The sequence below is a fragment of the Ovis aries genome, chromosome 1 (genome assembly GCF_016772045.2).
Source record: "Ovis aries strain OAR_USU_Benz2616 breed Rambouillet chromosome 1, ARS-UI_Ramb_v3.0, whole genome shotgun sequence".
NCBI lineage: Eukaryota > Metazoa > Chordata > Mammalia > Artiodactyla > Bovidae > Ovis > Ovis aries.
Genome location: NC_056054.1, coordinates 210729930 through 210750038, shown reverse-complemented (window position 1 = coordinate 210750038; position 20109 = coordinate 210729930). Strand labels below are relative to the sequence as shown.

General features: G+C 36.2%; 1 protein-coding gene across 23 annotated transcripts in view; it reads right to left on the bottom strand.

Annotated features, from left to right (window-relative positions):
• TBL1XR1 (TBL1X/Y related 1) overlaps positions 1–20109 on the bottom strand; it is a 180256-nt gene that overhangs the window by 21761 nt on the left and 138386 nt on the right. For 20 of the 23 annotated variants that reach the window (XM_060393482.1, XM_042234271.1, XM_060393471.1 and 17 more), the window contains 8 exons: positions 17321–17423; positions 8285–8430; positions 5718–5940; positions 4847–4979; positions 4352–4493; positions 1626–1689; positions 1435–1532; positions 194–254 (listed from right to left, as the gene is read on the bottom strand). In XM_060393482.1, the coding sequence (XP_060249465.1) occupies positions 194–254; positions 1435–1532; positions 1626–1689; positions 4352–4493; positions 4847–4979; positions 5718–5940; positions 8285–8430; positions 17321–17378 (925 nt within the window). In that variant the 5' untranslated portion in view covers positions 17379–17423. The remainder of the gene's footprint in view (positions 1–193; positions 255–1434; positions 1533–1625; positions 1690–4351; positions 4494–4846; positions 4980–5717; positions 5941–8284; positions 8431–17320; positions 17424–20109) is intronic. The other 3 variants (XM_060393517.1, XM_060393512.1, XM_015092546.3) reach the window with 1 other exon arrangement.

The following is a 20109-nucleotide window of genomic DNA, read 5'->3' as shown; positions in this document are numbered from 1 at the left end:
TTCACAGAAAACATTTGATGGTCCTCTGATGATTAATTATCTGAAAGCCACTAAACATCAACTCCTCAAAGGATTAGGAACAAAGCTTACATTTGATAGTTCAAGATTTTAGATGAATTATATGCTATTAGAAGTTTAATTAGGAAAACAGACAAAAGTTCTAACAGTTCTCATGTAAACTGTGAAGATTTACCTGAATGAAAAGGAAATTGTTGCTTGGCTTCACCAGTATGTGCATCCCAAATAATTGTAGTCTAAGATAGAAAAGAAAAATATATTGCTAAGAAAAGTTTATCATATATACATAAATTAAATGCCTCATCATATTAAAGCAATATGAAATGTCAGAGTGCATTTAACATTTTAGTACAATGAGGCCATATTCCACTGGGAGCAGGGAAAGGATGTTTAAATTAAACTGTTAAGCAGTTTAATTCTACCCTGGTGACTTTTCATCAGTCAACTTACTTCAAATAACAATTACTGGTTGTCTACAAAGTACCAAACATTATATTAGATTAAGAAACTCCATTGTAGTAGTATATTTAATGTCAGATTTTTATTGCTATGTAGTAGCTTGAGGAGGCAAATTTTTGGTTAATATCATAATCAGCTAATTCTCAATATTAAGATTTTTAAAGCTCACATTTATAAATAAAGGCAGCTTTAATTCTGACAATAATTAAAACAATGTTTTTTATATTACATCAAAGTATAACATACACATCTGAATGGATATATTCACAATTTCACTAATACCCTCCCATCACTAATTTTATAACTTTGGAGTCTTTAAGTATTGTAGATTGGCAGTAACTACTAAGAAGGCTTTCCCCTCCCATTCCTGGCCACCTTCACATTCTTCCTTTTTGCCTACTTCCCTTTTTGACAATATACTGGTAACTATGGGCATGTACTTTCCTATATTATAAAATAATCTTTTCTGTGATGTGTGGTAAAGGAATTAACTTTAAGAAAATGAAGGAGAAATAACAAATGATTTCAACCTACCCAAGTTTACCAGCCATGTTAGGTGAAAGCTGGAAAGACCCTGCATTTCCTGCATTTTCAATTAAACATTAGGAGTTCAGCTAACAGACTGACTCTAAGATTTCCCATGAAATCACTCCAGAGCCATACTCACTGATGCAATTAACTAAAAGCTACAGAAAAGAGATGAAGAGTATTGGATATATGACTTCACTATGGCTCAAATTCCAAAACAATGAAGAGCAGTCACACAGATAAGAATAAAGGGCATCTGCACAGATTTAAGAATGAGCTGACAGAAAATCTAAGAAAGCATTTCTATTCTTAACATAAATTCACATGTGAATTTCCCAAATATGAATGTTTTATTATTTATGTGATTAGCAGAGAATATTACTCTCAAGTATACTCTTTAACAAATTAACTTTTACAGAAGCTAATTACCTTGTCTACTCCAGCACTTAGGATGAAATTTCCTTTCTTATTCCATTTTAATGCAAATATAGGGCCTTTATGCTGCCCCAAAGTGCTAGCAAGGTTACCTAAAATTCAAAAGGAAAAACATTAAAATTACTTTAAGCTTTATAATTTGGATCAACAGTAAAAACAAGTGGGGAAAAAAATGCTTTATTTACCATCTTTAGTCCATATTCTGGCAAACCCATCATAAGAACCAGTTGCTAGAAGTGTACCTTCACTCTGTTGGAGAAACACATTTCTTTCAATTATATAACCCAAAAAGGGTATTTAAATTTTATTAGAATATATTATGTTTAATCCCAAGTACAGCAGGTCTGTGACATTCTCTGCTTCAAGACCTTCAGCTTTGCCTATTTGAAAGTTCGAGAAAAGGCCTCCAGAACACCCTTCATGCTGTGAAGCTAGTATTTTGGCAGCATTCAGTCAGGGCGCAGGCCTCACACCCCAGTCCTGGAAGGGCAGTAACTGCTTGGGAGCAAGATTATCACCGCTCTTACAGGGGCTGAGGTCTACTTACTGTACTCTCACAAAGGCCTAGGACTAAAGGTGGGGGTCAGGTGGGGGATTAGAAAGGACATCAAAATCTTAATCTTATGATTTAATAAAGGTATTCAATAAAAATCAAAATCTTCCAAAATGTTTCATTAAGGTTAGAAGTTCTCATATTGTCCTCCCTCTAAATCTTTTACTGTCTAAACTGTGTGTGTTCCAAATAATAGTTTCAGATGATCAGATTCTTAAATATCACTACATTAAACATCTTTCTTTTGTTAATTTTTTCCTGTACCAATAAAAATAGCAATGCACACACAAAAACAAGAGTTAGAAGAGAGTGTAGGCTGACTTTATAGCTAATGAAGTGAGTACAACTGTCCAGAACTACTCTACTCTGAGGAGTAATCCTTAACGTTTTCTCTAACCTTAAAATTTCCTATGGTGCCTTGCCTTGAATAATGGTCCAATGGCAGGACTTGCTAAGATCCAACTTATTCTGTGGAAATCCAAGTTTCAGAGTACATTACACAGACTATTGCTGAGATGAGTAAACATTACAGGAAAGACAGAATGAAATCCTGCCTTGCTGATGCTTTTTTTGGCAAGAGATGTGAAAGGAAGATCACCTTTTCAGACCTCTCCAGTCATCTAGCTGTACAGTTAAGTGACAAACAAATGCTGGTTGTAGGCGATGCAGATTCAGTTCTGCTAGGATTTGGAAATCCCCTATAGTTCTAAGGAACAAGGAGCAATGTTGAAGCTAATAGCACAAGTTCATTTCCAAACTGCACAATGCAAAGTTTCCTTTAAACTAATGGTTTTAGACCATGGACCACTAGTAAAGTAGGAGAATAATTAGGAGCAGCTATCTCACAGGCTTCTGCTTTAGCCATGGAAATGAGCCATTAAACAACAATAACATTTTCTCTTTCTAGGGGAAGACTTAAGTTCATAGCAAATAATAAATCTTCCAAAAGTCTATACTTTTAAAAGCTTTAACTTGCAGTTCAGAAACACCGAACTCAACAAATCATTTGTTAACCATCCTTTTCAGTGTAAACTTTAATTAACATGGTCTCTGAGCCAAACAGCCTAAGAAGGGTATAAGGCCTTTGGCCTATGATATAGTAAGGTCCCATTTTAAGAACGGAATTCTTAGTTCTGACCCTACAATCAAATAACACTGTTGAGAATTCTCAACTTTATACGTGGGAAAGGGTAAATACATTGTTGGAAATTCAGAAAAGAACACTAATAAGCCTTACTATGAGTTCTGGAAGAATTTCATAGAAACTAAGAACTTCAGATAGTGTAATCACTTTGAAAGACAGATCTTATTTCTTGGAAAGAGATTTAGAAGATACTTTGAAAAGCCCCACAAAATGTTGTTAAAACAGAGGCCAGAGAAGGAAAGGATGTCCACTTGCTAAGGAAAGGACAGCTGACCTCTAAAATTCTTTATAACACTGACACAGTCTAAGAAGTTACTAGAACCAGAGTTGGGGGAGTGGGAGGGTATTAAAAAAATGAACATAAAGTTACAAGGAAGAAAAAAGACAACATGGAATAAAGGAAAAGATACAGAAACTTTTAAAATGCTAATTTTCCGCAAATTACTTGTGGGAATGGTAGCAAAGAAAGCTGTTAATTATATATTTGAAACTGAAAGGATGAAGCTTTATCAATAGTGAAATCAAATTTTCTAGTAAGTAAAAGTAATCAAAGATATTGAATCATATATAGAATAAGAGAATTCTCAAGAGTCCTACAGCTAGAGTAAAGCTTGTAATTTAGACTAACGGTTCCTAAAAAGAGCTGGCAATGAAGTTTTCATCAATTAACAGCAAAATGAGAGAAACAAGACTATGTTTCTATTACATAGATTTCTCTTGTACCCCTAACAAAGGACTTAGTAGTTAAGAACTTAATTAATACTGGAATTAGGTAGCCTTTCCCTTCTCCAGGGCATCTTCCTGACGCAGGAATCGAACTAGGGTCTCCTGCATTTCAGGCTTTACCAACTGAGCTATCAGGGAAGCCCACTGAGAACTTAGTACGTGTCTATTATTGGTTTTCATTTACTATTTGATTTATGTAAGACCATTAATACACTCCTACTTTATATGTGATGAGAATGAAGTACAGAGTGATGGACCACCAGTTATGCAAGGATTCTATATCTAGATAAACTGAGAGGCTAGAAGATGAACCTTGCCCTGTCTTTGCTTTTAACACATTTTGGGTTAGGGACTCCTAGTCTACTGTTCTTACTAGTGAAATTCAAAAATACCTGAACAAACAGACATGCCCTGCCACTAGTTTGAGGCTCAGGGAAGTTAAGCGTGTTACTAACTACATCCACCATGGACAGCACAGCGATACTCACATTCCAATCTAGTGATGTCACATCCTTGTTGCTTGGGACATCTTGCCCTCCTTCTCGTATACAATGTCTAAGAACTAACTGTGTGGAGCCACTCGTGCTGTTTTCACTAAGGTTCCATATTCTTGCTGTTGAGTCTCCAGACCTATAAGGTATACAACATATTTTAAATTTTCATGACATTCTCAAGCATTACAGAAATCAAGGCAACAGATTTACATCCTATTATTAATGAGGCAAACACAAATCAGACTATCAGGCGTTTCCATTTCCAGTATTTTTCTCAGTCTCCATTTTGGGGATGCCGAAATCACTCCTGAGGGAGTAATTTAAAAACTCTAACATTACTACATGAAGAAATAAAGATTTACAGGGCAAAATGACCACAAACAAGCAACAACAAAAACCGGAAAGTGTAAGCAATATATTTGTAGAACACGCAATATTTCAGTAAGATACTTTTAGAAATCCATTTTAATTTTACTTTGAGAAACATACCCTGATGCCAAGAGATCGCTAACGGGGTTCCAGGCACAGATGAAAACTTCAGATTCGTGGCCCCGTAACACAACTGCTTTATTAGGAGGGATTTCAACATCCCCATCCACTTCCATCATATCAGTATGATTATCTGCATCATGAGAAATAGATGGAAAATTCCAGTTAGGTAATAATATCACAGCATATTGGAGGAAAAAATGAATTCTTAACCAGCAGACAGAGTGTAACTTTCTTATCCCACTATGTCAGGTAATGTTGAAAATGACTATACAGAATTTATCACGTAAAAAATAAATTCCAACCTTTAGTTAAACATGAATATAATTTTTTTAAAAAGAGATGTGCACCTAAGTGTGTGTTCAGAGATGGGGGAGCAGAGATGGGGGTGCAGGGCTAGAGGAAAACTGTGAAAGGTTAGGCCCAAACACAGTTGAAAATGATAAAATAGTTTGAATTAAATATAATCCATGCCAACACTATTCTGAATTTCTGCCAGTAGGGGTTGCTGATATCATTCATATAACATCGAGTTGCCTTTATATCTCCATGCCAAAGCTTTATTGTATCTGTTAATGACTACTGTTATAAATTATATTTAGAAATCAAATGCAGATACAAAGTTCACCTAACAGTAAAAAAAAAAAAAAAGGTTTCTAAATATTTTTTTAAAAAGAATGAAAATAAGGTCCATGAAAGTAAATCTAGCTTTATGGAGCTTTAGGCATAAAAATCTGAATTGTGTGATACAAGTTAGGGGAACAAGTTGGCAAAAATTAAATAGACAGTGTTAGTTCAGCTAAAATGAGGCATCCCCATAAAGCAAGTTTCTTTTTTAATGGAACTTAAAAAAATTCTTCTTTCAGCTCACTTGCTATAGTATGTGCTCCATTCTCCTCCCCATTTGCTGTGTTTTCTCCATTTTTTGCAGATCCTTGTTGGTTTGTCGCAGCTGCAGCAGCTGCAGCAGCTGCTGCTTGTTGCTGTGCAAGTTTATCTCTATAAGCTTGTTGTCTTGTTTGTACTACATCAGGCATTACGGCATCTATCAGTGACAGAGACTCTATTGGTCGACCATCAAACAAGGTACCATCCTGGATTTGAAAAATTGTGAGAAGAAAAATCAAAGGTAACACATTTGGAGTAATTTGTATTGAGACAAGTTAACAGCAGAAAATAATCATTCCAAGAAAAAAACACTTTTCGGTAATTCCCTGAGTGCATATAAGAAAGGAAGGAAGGAATCGGAGGGAAGAAGGAAACTAAAGGAAGCACTGTAAACAGCTGTTCCAATCGTCTTCCTCACCCAATTCTTACTGGTAAGTGTTGCACAGATCAAAGCTGAAATACTGAAAGGAATTTAAAAAAAAAAAAAGTAGGCCTGGAGGGTAAAAAGGCTTTCAATTATATTCCCAAGTTCTGTTAGTCAAAAGTAATGTGGGATAGTTAATAAAATGATGAGATTTGGTGCCACATTTTGGTAAATACTTCTTTAAAACTAAAAACTTTTTAAATAGTTTTGCTGAATGCAAAAGTTTCTTGTGATTTAATTAAAACATTAAGGCAGAAATAGACATCAACATCAACAGACATTAATACATACAGTCACCTCATTTCACTACCGTTATTGTTTTTTTAAGTCCTTGTTGCATTTGTTACGATACTGCTTCTGTTTTATGTGTTGTTTTTTTGGCCCGAAAGCAGGTAGGTCTTAGCTCCCTGACCAGGGATTGAACCCATGCCGCTCCACTGGAAGGCAGTCTTACTCACTGGAATGCCAGGGAAGTCCCTCATTTTACTACTGTTGAAATAGGAGCACAATAAGATTTAAAGACTTCCACAGGTAGTCTATGGCAGCTGGAATCTGTTAACTGGTGCTATTCAAAGTGCAATCCAAAGACCAACAGTCCCCTCAACACCTGGAAACTTGTTAGAAATGAAGACTCAAAGCTATAGAATCAAAATCTCTAAAGGGCTCAGGAATCTCTATTTTAATAAGCTTTTCGGGAAAGTCTTAGATGCACAGCAACATTTGAGAAGTACAGCTACAACTCACAGGCTAGTGTTCTTTAATTTTATCAAGTTGCTATATTTTCCAAAGCTCCTCTCACTGGTATTAGGAAGTTCACAATAAATAAGTTCTAAAGCAAGCAGGAGAAGAGACACAGGCACAGAGCAAGTCAGAAATAGAAACAGTGCATATTAGCTAGGAACATGCATGAATGAAGCCTGGCTCACTTAAGCTAGTGAACACGCACGAAGTGTTATGATGGGATGCTCCCAGTTACAAAACACTGAACATCTCTCTGAACTGTCGATTATAATAGAGTATTTGAGGAGCTGGAGCAAGTATTTAAACTTAAAAAAAGATTAAAAGCAATATAGATATAATGTGGAGTACTATATTAAACCTAGAAAAATTTTTTTCAGAAAAAATGAGACTTCAACTCTGGCCACTGGGAGAAATTGTTTTATCATTCTCTCCAATAAGTATACTTTGGGAGGCAAAGTGCTAAAAGACAATAAGGACACATTTAATTTAGAATCAGTAGATTTTTCAGTATAGACATGAGGAAATTAAAAAAATAATCACTTTAGTACATTATAATTATAGTAATAAATACTGGTATAGAAACCATGGAGCTTTAGTTTTTAAATACCTGCAAAAGGAAAGGGGAATATGTTAATCTCTGAAATGAAAATAAGGTGAAAAGCTCCATATATCACAAATCCTGACCATGTATAAAAATTTTCAGCTATGCCAGGGTGTGCAGAGTCTTTCTGTATATTTTGGGCTTTGCAGACCTAAGGTCTCTGTCACAACCACTCAATGCTGCCACTGTAGCACAAAAGCTAGATAATACGTAAATTAAGGAGTGTGACTATGCCCCAAGCAAACTTTACAGAAACAAGCAATAGGCAGACTCTGGCTCACAGGCCATAATTGATTGACACGAGTTAAACTACCTATATCATACAGACTGTAGACAGGTGCCTTCCAAAATCACTTACAACCAAATAACCTAAGATCTTCTAATTTCACAATCAATTATGGTCTCAGTATTCCACAGCACAATTTTCTTATTTTAAAGAGAATTATTTCTTCAGTTCAGTTCAGTTCAGTCACTCAGTCATGTCCAACTCTTTGCAACCCCATGAATCGCAGCACGCCAGGCCTCCCTGTCCATCACCATCACCATCTCCCACAGTTCTTACTGTTTACTTATTAAACCATGTAAAAAGCAATAAGATAGTAGTCCTTATAGTCGAGAGCCATCAGCCTTGCCTGTGCGCCCTGACACCACATTAGGAATAATGTCCTTCAGTTTTGTTTACCTGGTGAAGCTGAAGTCAGATAATGAATGAGCAAGCAAGATACCAGATATTTAAGGAAGCATTTAAGAGTTAGACTTAGTACTTGAACTAAATCTTCCTTACCTCATTAATACTAACTTCTGCCTCTACATACTGTAGACCTTTCTGGATGATAGAAATCAATGCAGCAGGCGGGACGAGGGCACCATTTATGTTAGACTGACTGATATGGCTTTCTATACCGAAGGTGAACGCTGAATGAGAAAATCCTGAAAGCAAAAGAAAAGGTACAACAATTTATTCTCCAAATGGCAATATGCAATGTAACCCAAAGGAAAGACTTCTGTAATCTTTCAAATCCACATTACACCCATCTGAAATCCCAGACTGTTAGCTAAGGTCAAATATGTTTTTAAACAAAAGAAGTATCAAAATCCAAACACATTAACCTTCATGTATTTTCCTCTTCACTTTAATTATATAACCGTAGCACATAATTTTCCTCAACAAATAGTATTAAACTTTAGAGTAGGGGAAAAGCCTTTTTAAGTCATGTGACTCAACTGCTTCACTCAAGATAAATTAAATGACATTTAATATTTCTGTAATATATTAAAATTTCTATATATAAATCATCATACATCTTGAAATTCTATATTTTGTAGGCTATTTTAAAAATCTACTTAGGAAATAAAAAGCAAACTAAAACGTAAGGAATGAAAACTGTAATTTAATAATGAAAAATAATTTTCATGCTTAACTTTGATTGTATATATGATTAAGTACTAAGAAAAAGTTACTAATTTTTTGCTACTTAGTAATAATCCATCTAAATGGGAGCTTTAGAAAAAGAACAGCTGACAAGCGAAAATCCAATTTGAATGTCCATCAACAACTCTTTGATTTTAATTTGAAATACTCAAACCAAAATATTCACATTACAAAAGTCTAATTTTAAATCAATTTAAGTCACTCTTACTTTTTATGAAAGTCAAGTCCAAATCCAAAAGTAAAAATCTAGTAAACTGACAGACCGAGGGTGGTTATTCTCTTTACCAACATATCCGTCAGAGCTTAACTAGTGTTAACTATCATTAATGTTAAATAATTCAATTAAATTATACATCTGTACAGAATGTTAAATAAGGTAAATGAACACGATCTGGGTCTTGGTTAAACTGATCTAACCCATGCAACGTGCTGTCGAGCCCGTCTATCCTTACATGTTTCGTGCTTAGCCCATGCTTTCTTGTTTTGTGCTTGCACTCTCAGACTCCTTGTGGCACTTATGAACCGTCTATCATAAAATACTGTGTGCTCTCAAAGAGCATGTGGCTAGAACCTATTTTAAATGGTTAACAGAGAGTCACAGTACACCTAAGCTGATTTCCCTTAGGGCTGTCCCTTCCTTACCTCTTTGGAATACCTAACCATTTCTGTAACTACCCATAGTGAGAAGTAAGAAGATGCTTGAATTTTGACTTCTTGATTTCACCCATAGACAAACAAGATCATTATTAAAAACATATTTATAATCTGCAACTTAATCTGAGCTCACAAGAAGGCACAAAAAACACAAATGAAAAAAGCACTGTTTTGCTCCGTCCTTATCAGGAAACCCAGAACTACTTGAGTATGAGCAGATCCCAGATCACCAGGATAGGAAACTGAGAAAAAAGACTAGGAAGGATTGGGGAGAAAGGTTATGAGATCATGGCAGTGAAATCCAGAAGCATGAAATCCAGAAGCACTGACGCTGGAGACTTCTGTTCTCAATTTCATATCCCTCCCGAAATAAATTCTGCAGTAAGTCATAAACAGAAAGGGGGAAAAAAAGCTAAATAACCAAGTGGCTTGGAGTAGAAGACTTCAAGATAGACGATATCACTTACAGAGGGCCTGTATCATGCACACATATATAATCTTATTAACTTCTCATCTTTCTCAGCAGATGAGAAAACACAAAGAAAATAAAGATTTATTCAGGGACCATGGCCATAACCACTGCATTCCCCCCATCCTACTGAGCAGTTAGAATAGGGTCGAGGATAAAGCTAAGGCAGAGTGAGCTCCTGCATATCAACAAAAAATAAAAGACTGCATCATTATTCTTATTTCATTCCAAGGTATTAGAAAGTGTCATCAGTACCACATGAGACATTAAGACATTTTATTAATAAGCAAGATACTTTGATTTTTCAAAGCCTTCTAAACTGTAGCAAAGTCTATGACTTCTGTACTCCAATTTCTGAGTACAATTTAAATAATTATTAATTACATTTAGACTCTTTAATTAGATGACAAAGTTCAAGATTATGTCCAAGAATATCCTGAGCTGCACATAGAACAATGTCAATTTTTAACTGGAATGTTGCCTATGTTCTGAATTTTTTTTGTGAGACCAGGTGCTCTGTGCCATCCTAAGGTATTACATATGCACTTACAATCTTCTCAAACAGCAAGAAAACAACCCTAAAGTCATCTTTAATAGTGTTTCGGCATTTATCGTTAATATATATTTGCCCTAAAGGAGGTCCACACTTAAAACGCTCTTCTTAAACACATGCTGAATTGAACAATAACTTTTTAAAAACTTCTAGTTACAGCATTACAAAGCAGCTTAAAATTACGTTTGAAACTACTCTTCTTCCCGTCCCTAAAACAGCTTCTTCCTTAGAAATTTTTCACCTTGCCATGCTACAGCGGAAGGTCCTCCTAACTTCCCTCAGCTCCTGGCATTCCACCATTCGCCAGACCCTATCAATTCTCCCGCTCCGGTCTCTGTCATCAGCTTTCCTTTTGTGCCCAAACCTGGACTGTAGTCCCCCAGCGTCCTTTACCTGGACCACTGCGGTCATCTTTCCTCTCTTCCCCAGTCAAGTACACTTGCAACACTATAGCTAGAAGACTACTCGTAAAACAAAAACTGAGCATGCCACTCCTTACTTGAGTACCTTCAACAATCCTTCTGGCCTTCATAACCAAGGCCAAACTCTCTAAGTGTGACACCCAGGTACTTTTGCAATCTTCACCCTACTCATCTCTCCAGGCTTATCTCCCCATTTCTTCTCAATGCACGTTAAATACAACCAAGACCTAGAACATATGGTGCTATCTCATGCCTTTGGGCTTCACGTGTTCCCACGCACTTTTCACCTGTGTGAATGGAGGTGAAGTTCTTCCCTCTGCTGCTCCAGGGTTGATACTTCTCTTCTATAATAATCCTCTAATTTGTGGGTGTGTAGCATTCTACAGTTGTGTTTATGTGTATGATTAATACAACTGGGATGTCTGAAGATGGAGTTAATGTCTAGTCATCTTTCCATTTTAGGAAACTAGATGTCACCTAATTTTACTAGTGTTCAATAACCATTTGTTAAATCAGAATGCAATTCTACTATAATTTATCCTGGCACATCAGGAAATCTATAAATCCAGAGAAAACATATGGCTTAAATCTCCCTTGAAAAACTAAAACTTGAACCAGGGTTATGCCAAAATATATTTGCATTTATCTGTAAATATATATGCAGGCAATACTTTTTCAGGGACAGCTTTTGATCTACATAGTAAAAGGCAAAAGGCATCAACTTATAGTCTGTGAAATGCTTAAGTCTAGCCTGCTTGCCTAATATAGCATCCCTTCTTTCCAGGAGTAAAAGCAAAGCTGATATAAATAATACTTTGTATAAATACTCTACAATCAAGTATTCTACACATTCACTAGAGTGATTAAAATCTGGGAGATAGAAAAGGAAATCCAGAGAGGAGTTAAGGCTGAAAACCACAAAGTTCAGTATACAGTAATTCAAGGATATTCAGTGATCAGGACCGGCAGGGGTATGGGGCGGGGAGGGGGGGGGGGTCGGGGGGTCTATGTGCAGTTACTTTTGAGGCCATGCACTGTTCCCATGTAAGAAATGAGGTCACAAGACAACAATTTTCTACATACAGCTTGTTTCAGGAGTGACCTCTCTTGGGATGACAGGGATGGTTTCCTCAAAGGGAAGTCAAGTCTTTCAAATCCTGTCAACTCTACTTTGCAAATGGAGGGTATACGAACATGAAAAGGGGCTCTGAACATGGTTATGGTGTAGGGTATCTGAACAGGGCTGGGGGGGCAGTGGGAAGGGGGAGGCAAAGCTTAACTACTAACACAACACAGTGCCCTATATGGAAGTAAAATCTGATTTACACAAGGTCCTTTTCTTAGCCTCAGGTCAGAAAAGCCCAGAAAATCATACCCCTGCTTCCATCACCACATACTCTCTTGACCCCAAATCTGTTTCCAATTCTATCCTATAGACCCAGAATTTTGCTTAGTACAAAAAGTTCCATACTTAAATGTGTGAAGGTTTTAGAAAAGGTAAAAAGAAGTAGAGAAAAAAATGCTACATGGGACCTTGCATGTTGAAAAGTTAGATAGACCTAACACTTATTTAAAAAAATTTAAAAAGGAAAGGAAGGAGTGAAGAAAAAAAATTACACCACCAAAACCCGAATACAACTGTTAACATATTTTATTTCCTTTTGTCCAGCACAATACACTGGCTATGCAGTTTTGTGCCCTAATCTTGTCCTATATATATATATATATATATATATATATATCTGAATATTTTATATGAGTTGTATTTTCTGAAATAATTTTATTATAATATTCATCCAATAAATGTACCAGCTAGTAAATTATTCACCCCATGGCTGGACATTTGGATTTTCCAATGTTCACTATTTAAAAAGACTCTTACTTCAAATATCTATGTGTATAGGCTTTTGCCATGTATATATATGTTTTTTTCTTTAGGATGGAGTCCCTCAAAAGTTGAAGGGGACATCAGCACTTCAAAGGAAGTTCATGACTGCCAAACTGCCTTTCAAAAGAACTGTACAAGTTTATGAAGCCATCAGCAATTTATACATTTCCTTATATGCTTACAATGCTGGTTATTCCTAAAAAAACAAAAAGATTACTATTAAGATTGAACAAGTTCTCTGTTTGGCAACCATTAAAGGACCTTTGTTTTTTAACAAGTATGTCAGTCAGAATGTGTAACAGGAATTTCCTCTATCAGCAAAAAAAAAAATAGTCATTCAGTTTACAAAAAGAGGAGAAAAAGTGATTTGGATAAAAGTATAATTATCAGAATTTATGACAACTGCTTGCTATTTATTGTTCATTAGTCATGTGTACAACAACTGTATGTATCAAATTAATGCCACTGCATATTTTATTATAAAACAAAACTATGTACCTGTTTGCAGTTTTGAACTGACCATGTACTCACAAAAACTGAAAGAAAAGACTCATGGTGGAAATATCAGATGCTGACCTCTCCTCTCCATTTCTTCATGGTGAAAGGCACATTACTGATAGCCATTTAATCTAAACTCCTTCCAGCCTGCTGTTAAAATCTGTTTATAAACGATACCAGCGGAGGATATGTAAGAAGCAATGTTTATCTAGCCCAGGTACCTTTATCTGAGTCAAGAGAAACTACACTATCATTTAACTGTTGATACTCTACTGGCCATTGGAGAGGTTAATACAAAAACCAATAAATGAAAAAGACAAATGAATGGGCTGTTGGGTATTACAGGTCAGAACCATAAAGTTATACACAAACATTCTGGCTACTTTGTGCCCACTATGATCATTATGATCATGTTTAGATTTCCAAATTAAGTGTATGTTTGATGTGTGACCTTATAAACAAATATAACATTTTAAGTAAGCATCATGTAAGAAGTGGTATGGTGCAAGGCCTCTTTCCTGGGAGAAGCAATATCCTTTTGAAAAGAGTAGAAAAGTGAAGTGAGGTGCAGGAGAGACAAGAAGATCTTTCATGAAGTGAATGCTTTAAGCCTACATATATCATCACCTCATAAATGGAGACTACGTGGCAAGATGAATCTCAGTTCTAAAAACATGAGGATTTTTAAAAATAACAGTATTCAGAATCATGATCTAGAAAATTATTCAGTAACAAGGACATGTTGTTTCTGCATTTTCCAGTTAGTTTTCAATCATCAAATGCAACTGTTTCCCAGTGTTCAACACAGGTTCATCCATGAGCTCCTACACATGTAACAGATGACAAAAAATCTAGAACCAAGAATTCGCCCCTAAACCAAATTCACAATTTAAGCAAAATTTCATCTTACACGAAGCAACAAGAAAAATGGGTGCCACGAAGTTCACAAATAATTGCCTGGAACAATTTCCTTAGGAAAAAATAAACAACTACAGGAGAGCCACGTGACACAAAGGGGGAAGGAGTGAGGGGAGGGGGAGAAAATTTAAAAGATCCAAACCAGTTTAGCTCCTCTAAAATTAACCCTGCATCAGTTTCTCTTGTATACAACCAACTATAATATTAGTATTTATTCTACCTATCATTGCTAAATATAAGTTATTAGGGTGATCAAGTTATTAATGCCCTTGGGTAAATGCTAATTAAAGGGAACACAATGAATCAAATCCATTAATTGTAGCACTACATGTCAAATCCCAAAAGAAAAAAAACAAAACAAAACTAATTTTATTCCCTAGGAAATATTTGTTAAATATGAACAGTCTAGTTCATAACAGTGCAAAATGATAATGATCAAAGTAATATGCTCAGAGTGAATTTTCCAGAGATATAAATGAGAAAGATAAAAGGTTCCAGCACAATAAAACCATACTACAATAAATTTTTCTCTTAATTAGTTTTAACAAATAGGGAAGGATGGCTTATTTCAGACAGAAGTTTATAAAACATTCGAGGCTGAACACCATGCAGTAGTTCCTTTTCAGCAAGTATTACTAACAAATTTTATAAATGAGAAAATGGGAGCTCTGAGAAGTTATGCAACTGGGGGTAGGGGGGGACTTATACAGGTAACATTTTCTAGTATTCATAATAGTCGTAATAAATTTACCACATAGTATATGGAGTATTTAAGATTAAAACAAGTTAAGTGATTTTATTCCCTCAGGAGATGGATCCCAAGATACTGTGAATATACAACACCTTCTTGTCAAGTTCTAATTATCCCACAACTAGTACAGATCCATCATTAATTGCGCCTAAGAACCACTTGGAACATCTGTAAAATGCAAATTCTGGGGCCCACGCCTAGCTCTCTAAGTGACTGTGATGCAGGTGGTCAAAGGATCAAACTTCAGAATGCTGGTTATAGGTGGTTCTTAAATTTATTGCAAGCTGCCTTCCTAGAAAAACTGCTGTTAAGTCAAAATGTCATTAGTGTAGTCTGATTTTCCCCTATAAATTCATAATGTAAATAGGAAGTTGCCAATTTTATAAAGGGACCGGTGTTCACATTTTAGACATGTGGCTTAACACCATACTTCATCACCAGTACACCGTATATAGTTTTGTAAAGAATACACAAAGCACAACTAAGAACACAGTTAACAATTACATAGGATTTAATATGATAAATATTAGTCTACCATACAAGGTATTTAAAAAAATATCATTCTTGCTTTATGTTTACTGCAACATAAAATACCTTAAAACATAAAATTTAGAAGCATTTTTTTCTGAGAACATAAGCAATTTTAAGACTTTTGATAAAATCACTGGACACTTTCATAAATTAACCCAGATTATTATTTTACCATCCCTTTTACTTGCTATATTTTCCTGCAGTGATATAAAACATCATCTGTATTTCTCATCCACCGATCCTTCGCACTATTTTTCACTTTAGTGTCTAATGCCTCAAAGCTCTGACTTAACTGGTGGTTGAATTCAAAGGCAGAAAAACCAGAGTTTGTTCTGCCCCAATAACTTCTTTCTGCTATTGTCTAAAGTACTATATAACAATATCCAAATGTGAGTGTATGTGCTACAGTCCATGGGTCACTACCTTTTCCGCTTTATTAATAATCATTATATCTTATGCAAAATATTCTACAGATTTTCTCTTTGGATCTGCCAGTTTATTAACTGAAAACAAAACAAAACAAGATCTATCAGTTTCAAAGCTTCATAACAAGTTATCCTGCATTCTTGGTTACTTTATTTTCTTCTTTTTCCCTCCCGGCCCTTGTTGGATATAATTTTCTCAGCTGTTCCAAGCCAGAGAGGAGTAGTGATGTTGCCTGGGAATAGAATATTCCCACCCAAGAGAAAAGCTCAGAACTGGAGTGCAGCTGGGAATATCTCAATAAGAAGATGATCTAAAATCTAAGGCCTTGTCTAAATTATCTGCCTAAGAAAGGACAACTAACAAAGCCCTGGAAGAAGAATAACTGGAGTTTCAAATCAAAATTGAAGGCTCAATATCCTATCTATTCCTTTCACCCCTCCCCGAAAAGTGGCTACCAAAATTATTTTTTTATACCAAACTTTATCTTAACTAACATCCCAATAACTAAGTTATAATTCCTAAAATTCACACGCAGACATTTTCAATCACCAAATAATTCAATCTCATGTTGACAATCTAACTTTCCATTGCAGTCAATCATTTCCACCATCTTATGTTCCATCCAACCTGTTTTCCCCTCTTCTAGTTTTTACTTTTTCCCCTTAATCCAGCCTACATTTTCCCTTGTAATATTCCTTCTTTTTTAGGATAACACCTCTTAATCTGTCTAGAAAACTTGGGAGATCACTGAATAACTTAATATTTATAACAAATATCTTTCAGTGATTTATATTTACTAATCAGCTCCCGATGAATTACATTAAGATTCAGGTCAAAGATACACTTAATCAACTGGGATGAGACAAAAGCATTATGAAAAAGCAAATTTAGCTTTTGAGATGCTTATTGCAACTAGGACCAGTAACATTAAGCTGAGAACTATGAATATACATTATCAAACTGATGATATCTGAGAATTCATATGTTCCTACCAACCATTTGCAGTAATCTCACTTCATTACGAACTATAAAAATGATCTTTGAACAGTGAAAGCCAAACCACTTGTTACAAATATTTGCCTGAGATGATTCTAACATATTTGAAAGAGTCAGAGAGTTAAACCATGCAGTAACACATAGCTTTAAAATGGCAGTCCAGACATTAAGGAAACATACAAAGTTCAACAGTTTGGACTGGTACAAATTTCAAATGCATAAAAGGTTATTTTGAAGATATTAAAATAATTTGAGGCCTATTTACTTTATGAATGTACTCACCTGACTCTTGCAAGTATCTATATACCAAGAAGTTGACCTCATCACTGCTTATACTCATCTTTATTCCCACTTAAACCATGAGGTCACAACACAGGATATAACCCTAAAAATAAAACAAAGTTAATTAAGTATTTTCTCAATAAAATATTTTTAAACAAAATGTAAACAATGTTGTAAAAACCATTTGATTTTATTAAATAATGTAAAATGAAGATTTGATATTGCCTAATAATAAATCCTAACAAATAAAGATACTTCCAATAGTTAGTAGTAGATTATACAACCAAAACACAGCTGGGTCTCTTTTTCTGCAACATATTGGTAAAAAGGATTAAAAATTTACAAAAGGGCCTCCAGTATCATATTTTAATAATTATATTAAATAGCATAAAAAGTTGTTCCTCTTTTCTCCTTAAATGTAAAAAAGAGTTTAAGGATCAGAAAATTATTTATATAGGAAAAGACTGACTTCAGACTACAGGAACAGGGACCAGCCATCCATGCTGGTTTTGTTTACAAAATTTACTAGGATTTGAAGTCTCTATTTTCTCAACATCTAATCTGCAATGTTCAAGTTTCAAAAAGCTCTAGGTATGCATAAGGCAGAGAGGTTGGAGTACAGTTCTGAAAACTCAAATGATATTCTCAGAAGGAGGGAAAGAAGGAAACTGACATATAGCTTAAATATATCCTGATTATACATAACTGTTCTCATGTCACAGAAAGGATTTAAAGAAAACTCTCCTGCTCGGTGCCCAACAGTCAATGCGTTAGGCTTTGCCAGTCATATAGTCACAACTACTCATCCACAGTTGCAGTGCAAGAGCGGTGACGGCACACAAATGACTGATGGTGGCCAGGTTCCAATAAGACAACTTATCAACACTGACATTTGAACTGCATATGATACTCTTGTGCCATAAAATATTTTTCTTTTGATTTCTTCTTCAGCACTCAAAAAATTAAAACCTTGTCTTAGTTTGTGGTCCTTATAAAAAGTCAATGGGCTGGACATGGCCCACAGACCAGCTTCTCCATTCCTTGTTTAAAAAAGGATACGCTGACATCTATTCAGTATAAAAAAGAAAGAAAGTGAAGTCACTCAGTTGTGTCCGACTCCTTGGGACCCCATGGACTGTAGCCTACCAGGCTCCTCCCTCAGTCCATGGAATTTTCCAGGCAAGAATACTGGAGTGGGGTGCCATTTCCTTCTCCAGGGGATCTTCCCAACCCAGGGATTGGACCCGGGTCTCTGGCATTGCAGGCAGACGCTTTGTCTGAGCCACCAGGGAAGCCCATTCTGTATAAAGGGGTATCTATCCCCGGGCCTGTGCTGAGTGTCCTGCCACATCATGGATCTCTTATAATGCAGGGCAACAATATATTTAAACCTCTCAAGATTAACAAGGACTGAGCAGGCTTCTATACAATAGGAACTGCTACTGCTGTAGATCTGGAAAGCCTGGTGACTGAACACTCACCAAGCTTATCTCAGAAACAAAGGAAGACAAACAAGGGGGTGGTAACAATTCCCCCAGTGAACACACACACAGGAAGCCCTAACCAAATTCAGTGGTCTGGGAATACATCTCAGAGGAAGTGTCTTCAGTGTTCAGACCTCAAGGACAGACAGGAGAGTGAGAACACGAATATCTGGGGAGGAAGGAAAAGAGCTGAAGCAATTCAGTGAGCAGTTAACAGTCACTGGAAGGTCTGCGTGAAGAAAAAGAAACAGAATGATGTGAGGCTTGAGAGGAGCCTTGAAGGAATCACAAGAAAACAGGGAAGAAAAGGCAGGAAACGCAGGGAAGTGGTATGATTTACATTTTAAAAGACCATCCTGAATTCTAATATGAAAACTAGAAGGAAACTGGGCTGAGAAGAGGGGCCAAGTTAGGAAGGTGCTGCAGTCACCTAAGAGAAGAAGCCTGAAACTGGACTGAGGCCCTGGAGCTGAGAAGCGTCCCTAGGACACCAGGATTCCAGAGACACTCAGGAAGTAGCAGACTCAGGGTGGGTGACTTGACACAGAGCTCAGGAAAGGAGAAGAATCAAAGGTGTCTTTTAGGACATTTACTGAAAGGAGAAGCCATGGGAGAAAAGTAAATACCATCCTCGTGTGAAGAAGAAGGCACCTCCTCCCATTTAATTTCAAATAGTGCAGTTGAATGTGATATCTGTACACGCCACACTGAACAGAATGATACAGGTGAACTCCTCTGATGACTGGCTCAGGACACCTCATCCAGAGGCCCCCTGTGGCACACAGGAGGACCTGAGCTCCGGAGGAGACCCTGCTCAACTCTACCCTGACCCACAGGAGTGGCAACAATGTGCTTGGCACACACAGTAGGTATAACACAAGAGTCAATTCTGAAAGCCTGGTGATTGAATGATTTAAAAAATAAAACCACCACACCCATTATATGATTACATATAACACCCATTATATGGCAGGCATTAAGTCACAACTTGGCCAACCATGGATATCTGTCAGGGAAACACTGAGTCACTACTGATGAAGAGGATCTCCCAAAATGAGTTCAGCCAGGTGGAATCCTAGTGAAACAACTAATGAAGAAAATAAGAGTATTCTTTTCCTCTAAAATATCATTCAGTCTAATATTCAAACAATGAATAATGGAACTGAAGTACCTAAGATGTACACATTTCTTAAAATGCCTGACTCTGATACACAAAGGTCACCAAAATGTCTCAGACTGAAGCAATTACCAGTAGTGCTTCTGTATCATTTAATGTATCTTGGGGCAAAGAAAAACACAAGTCAA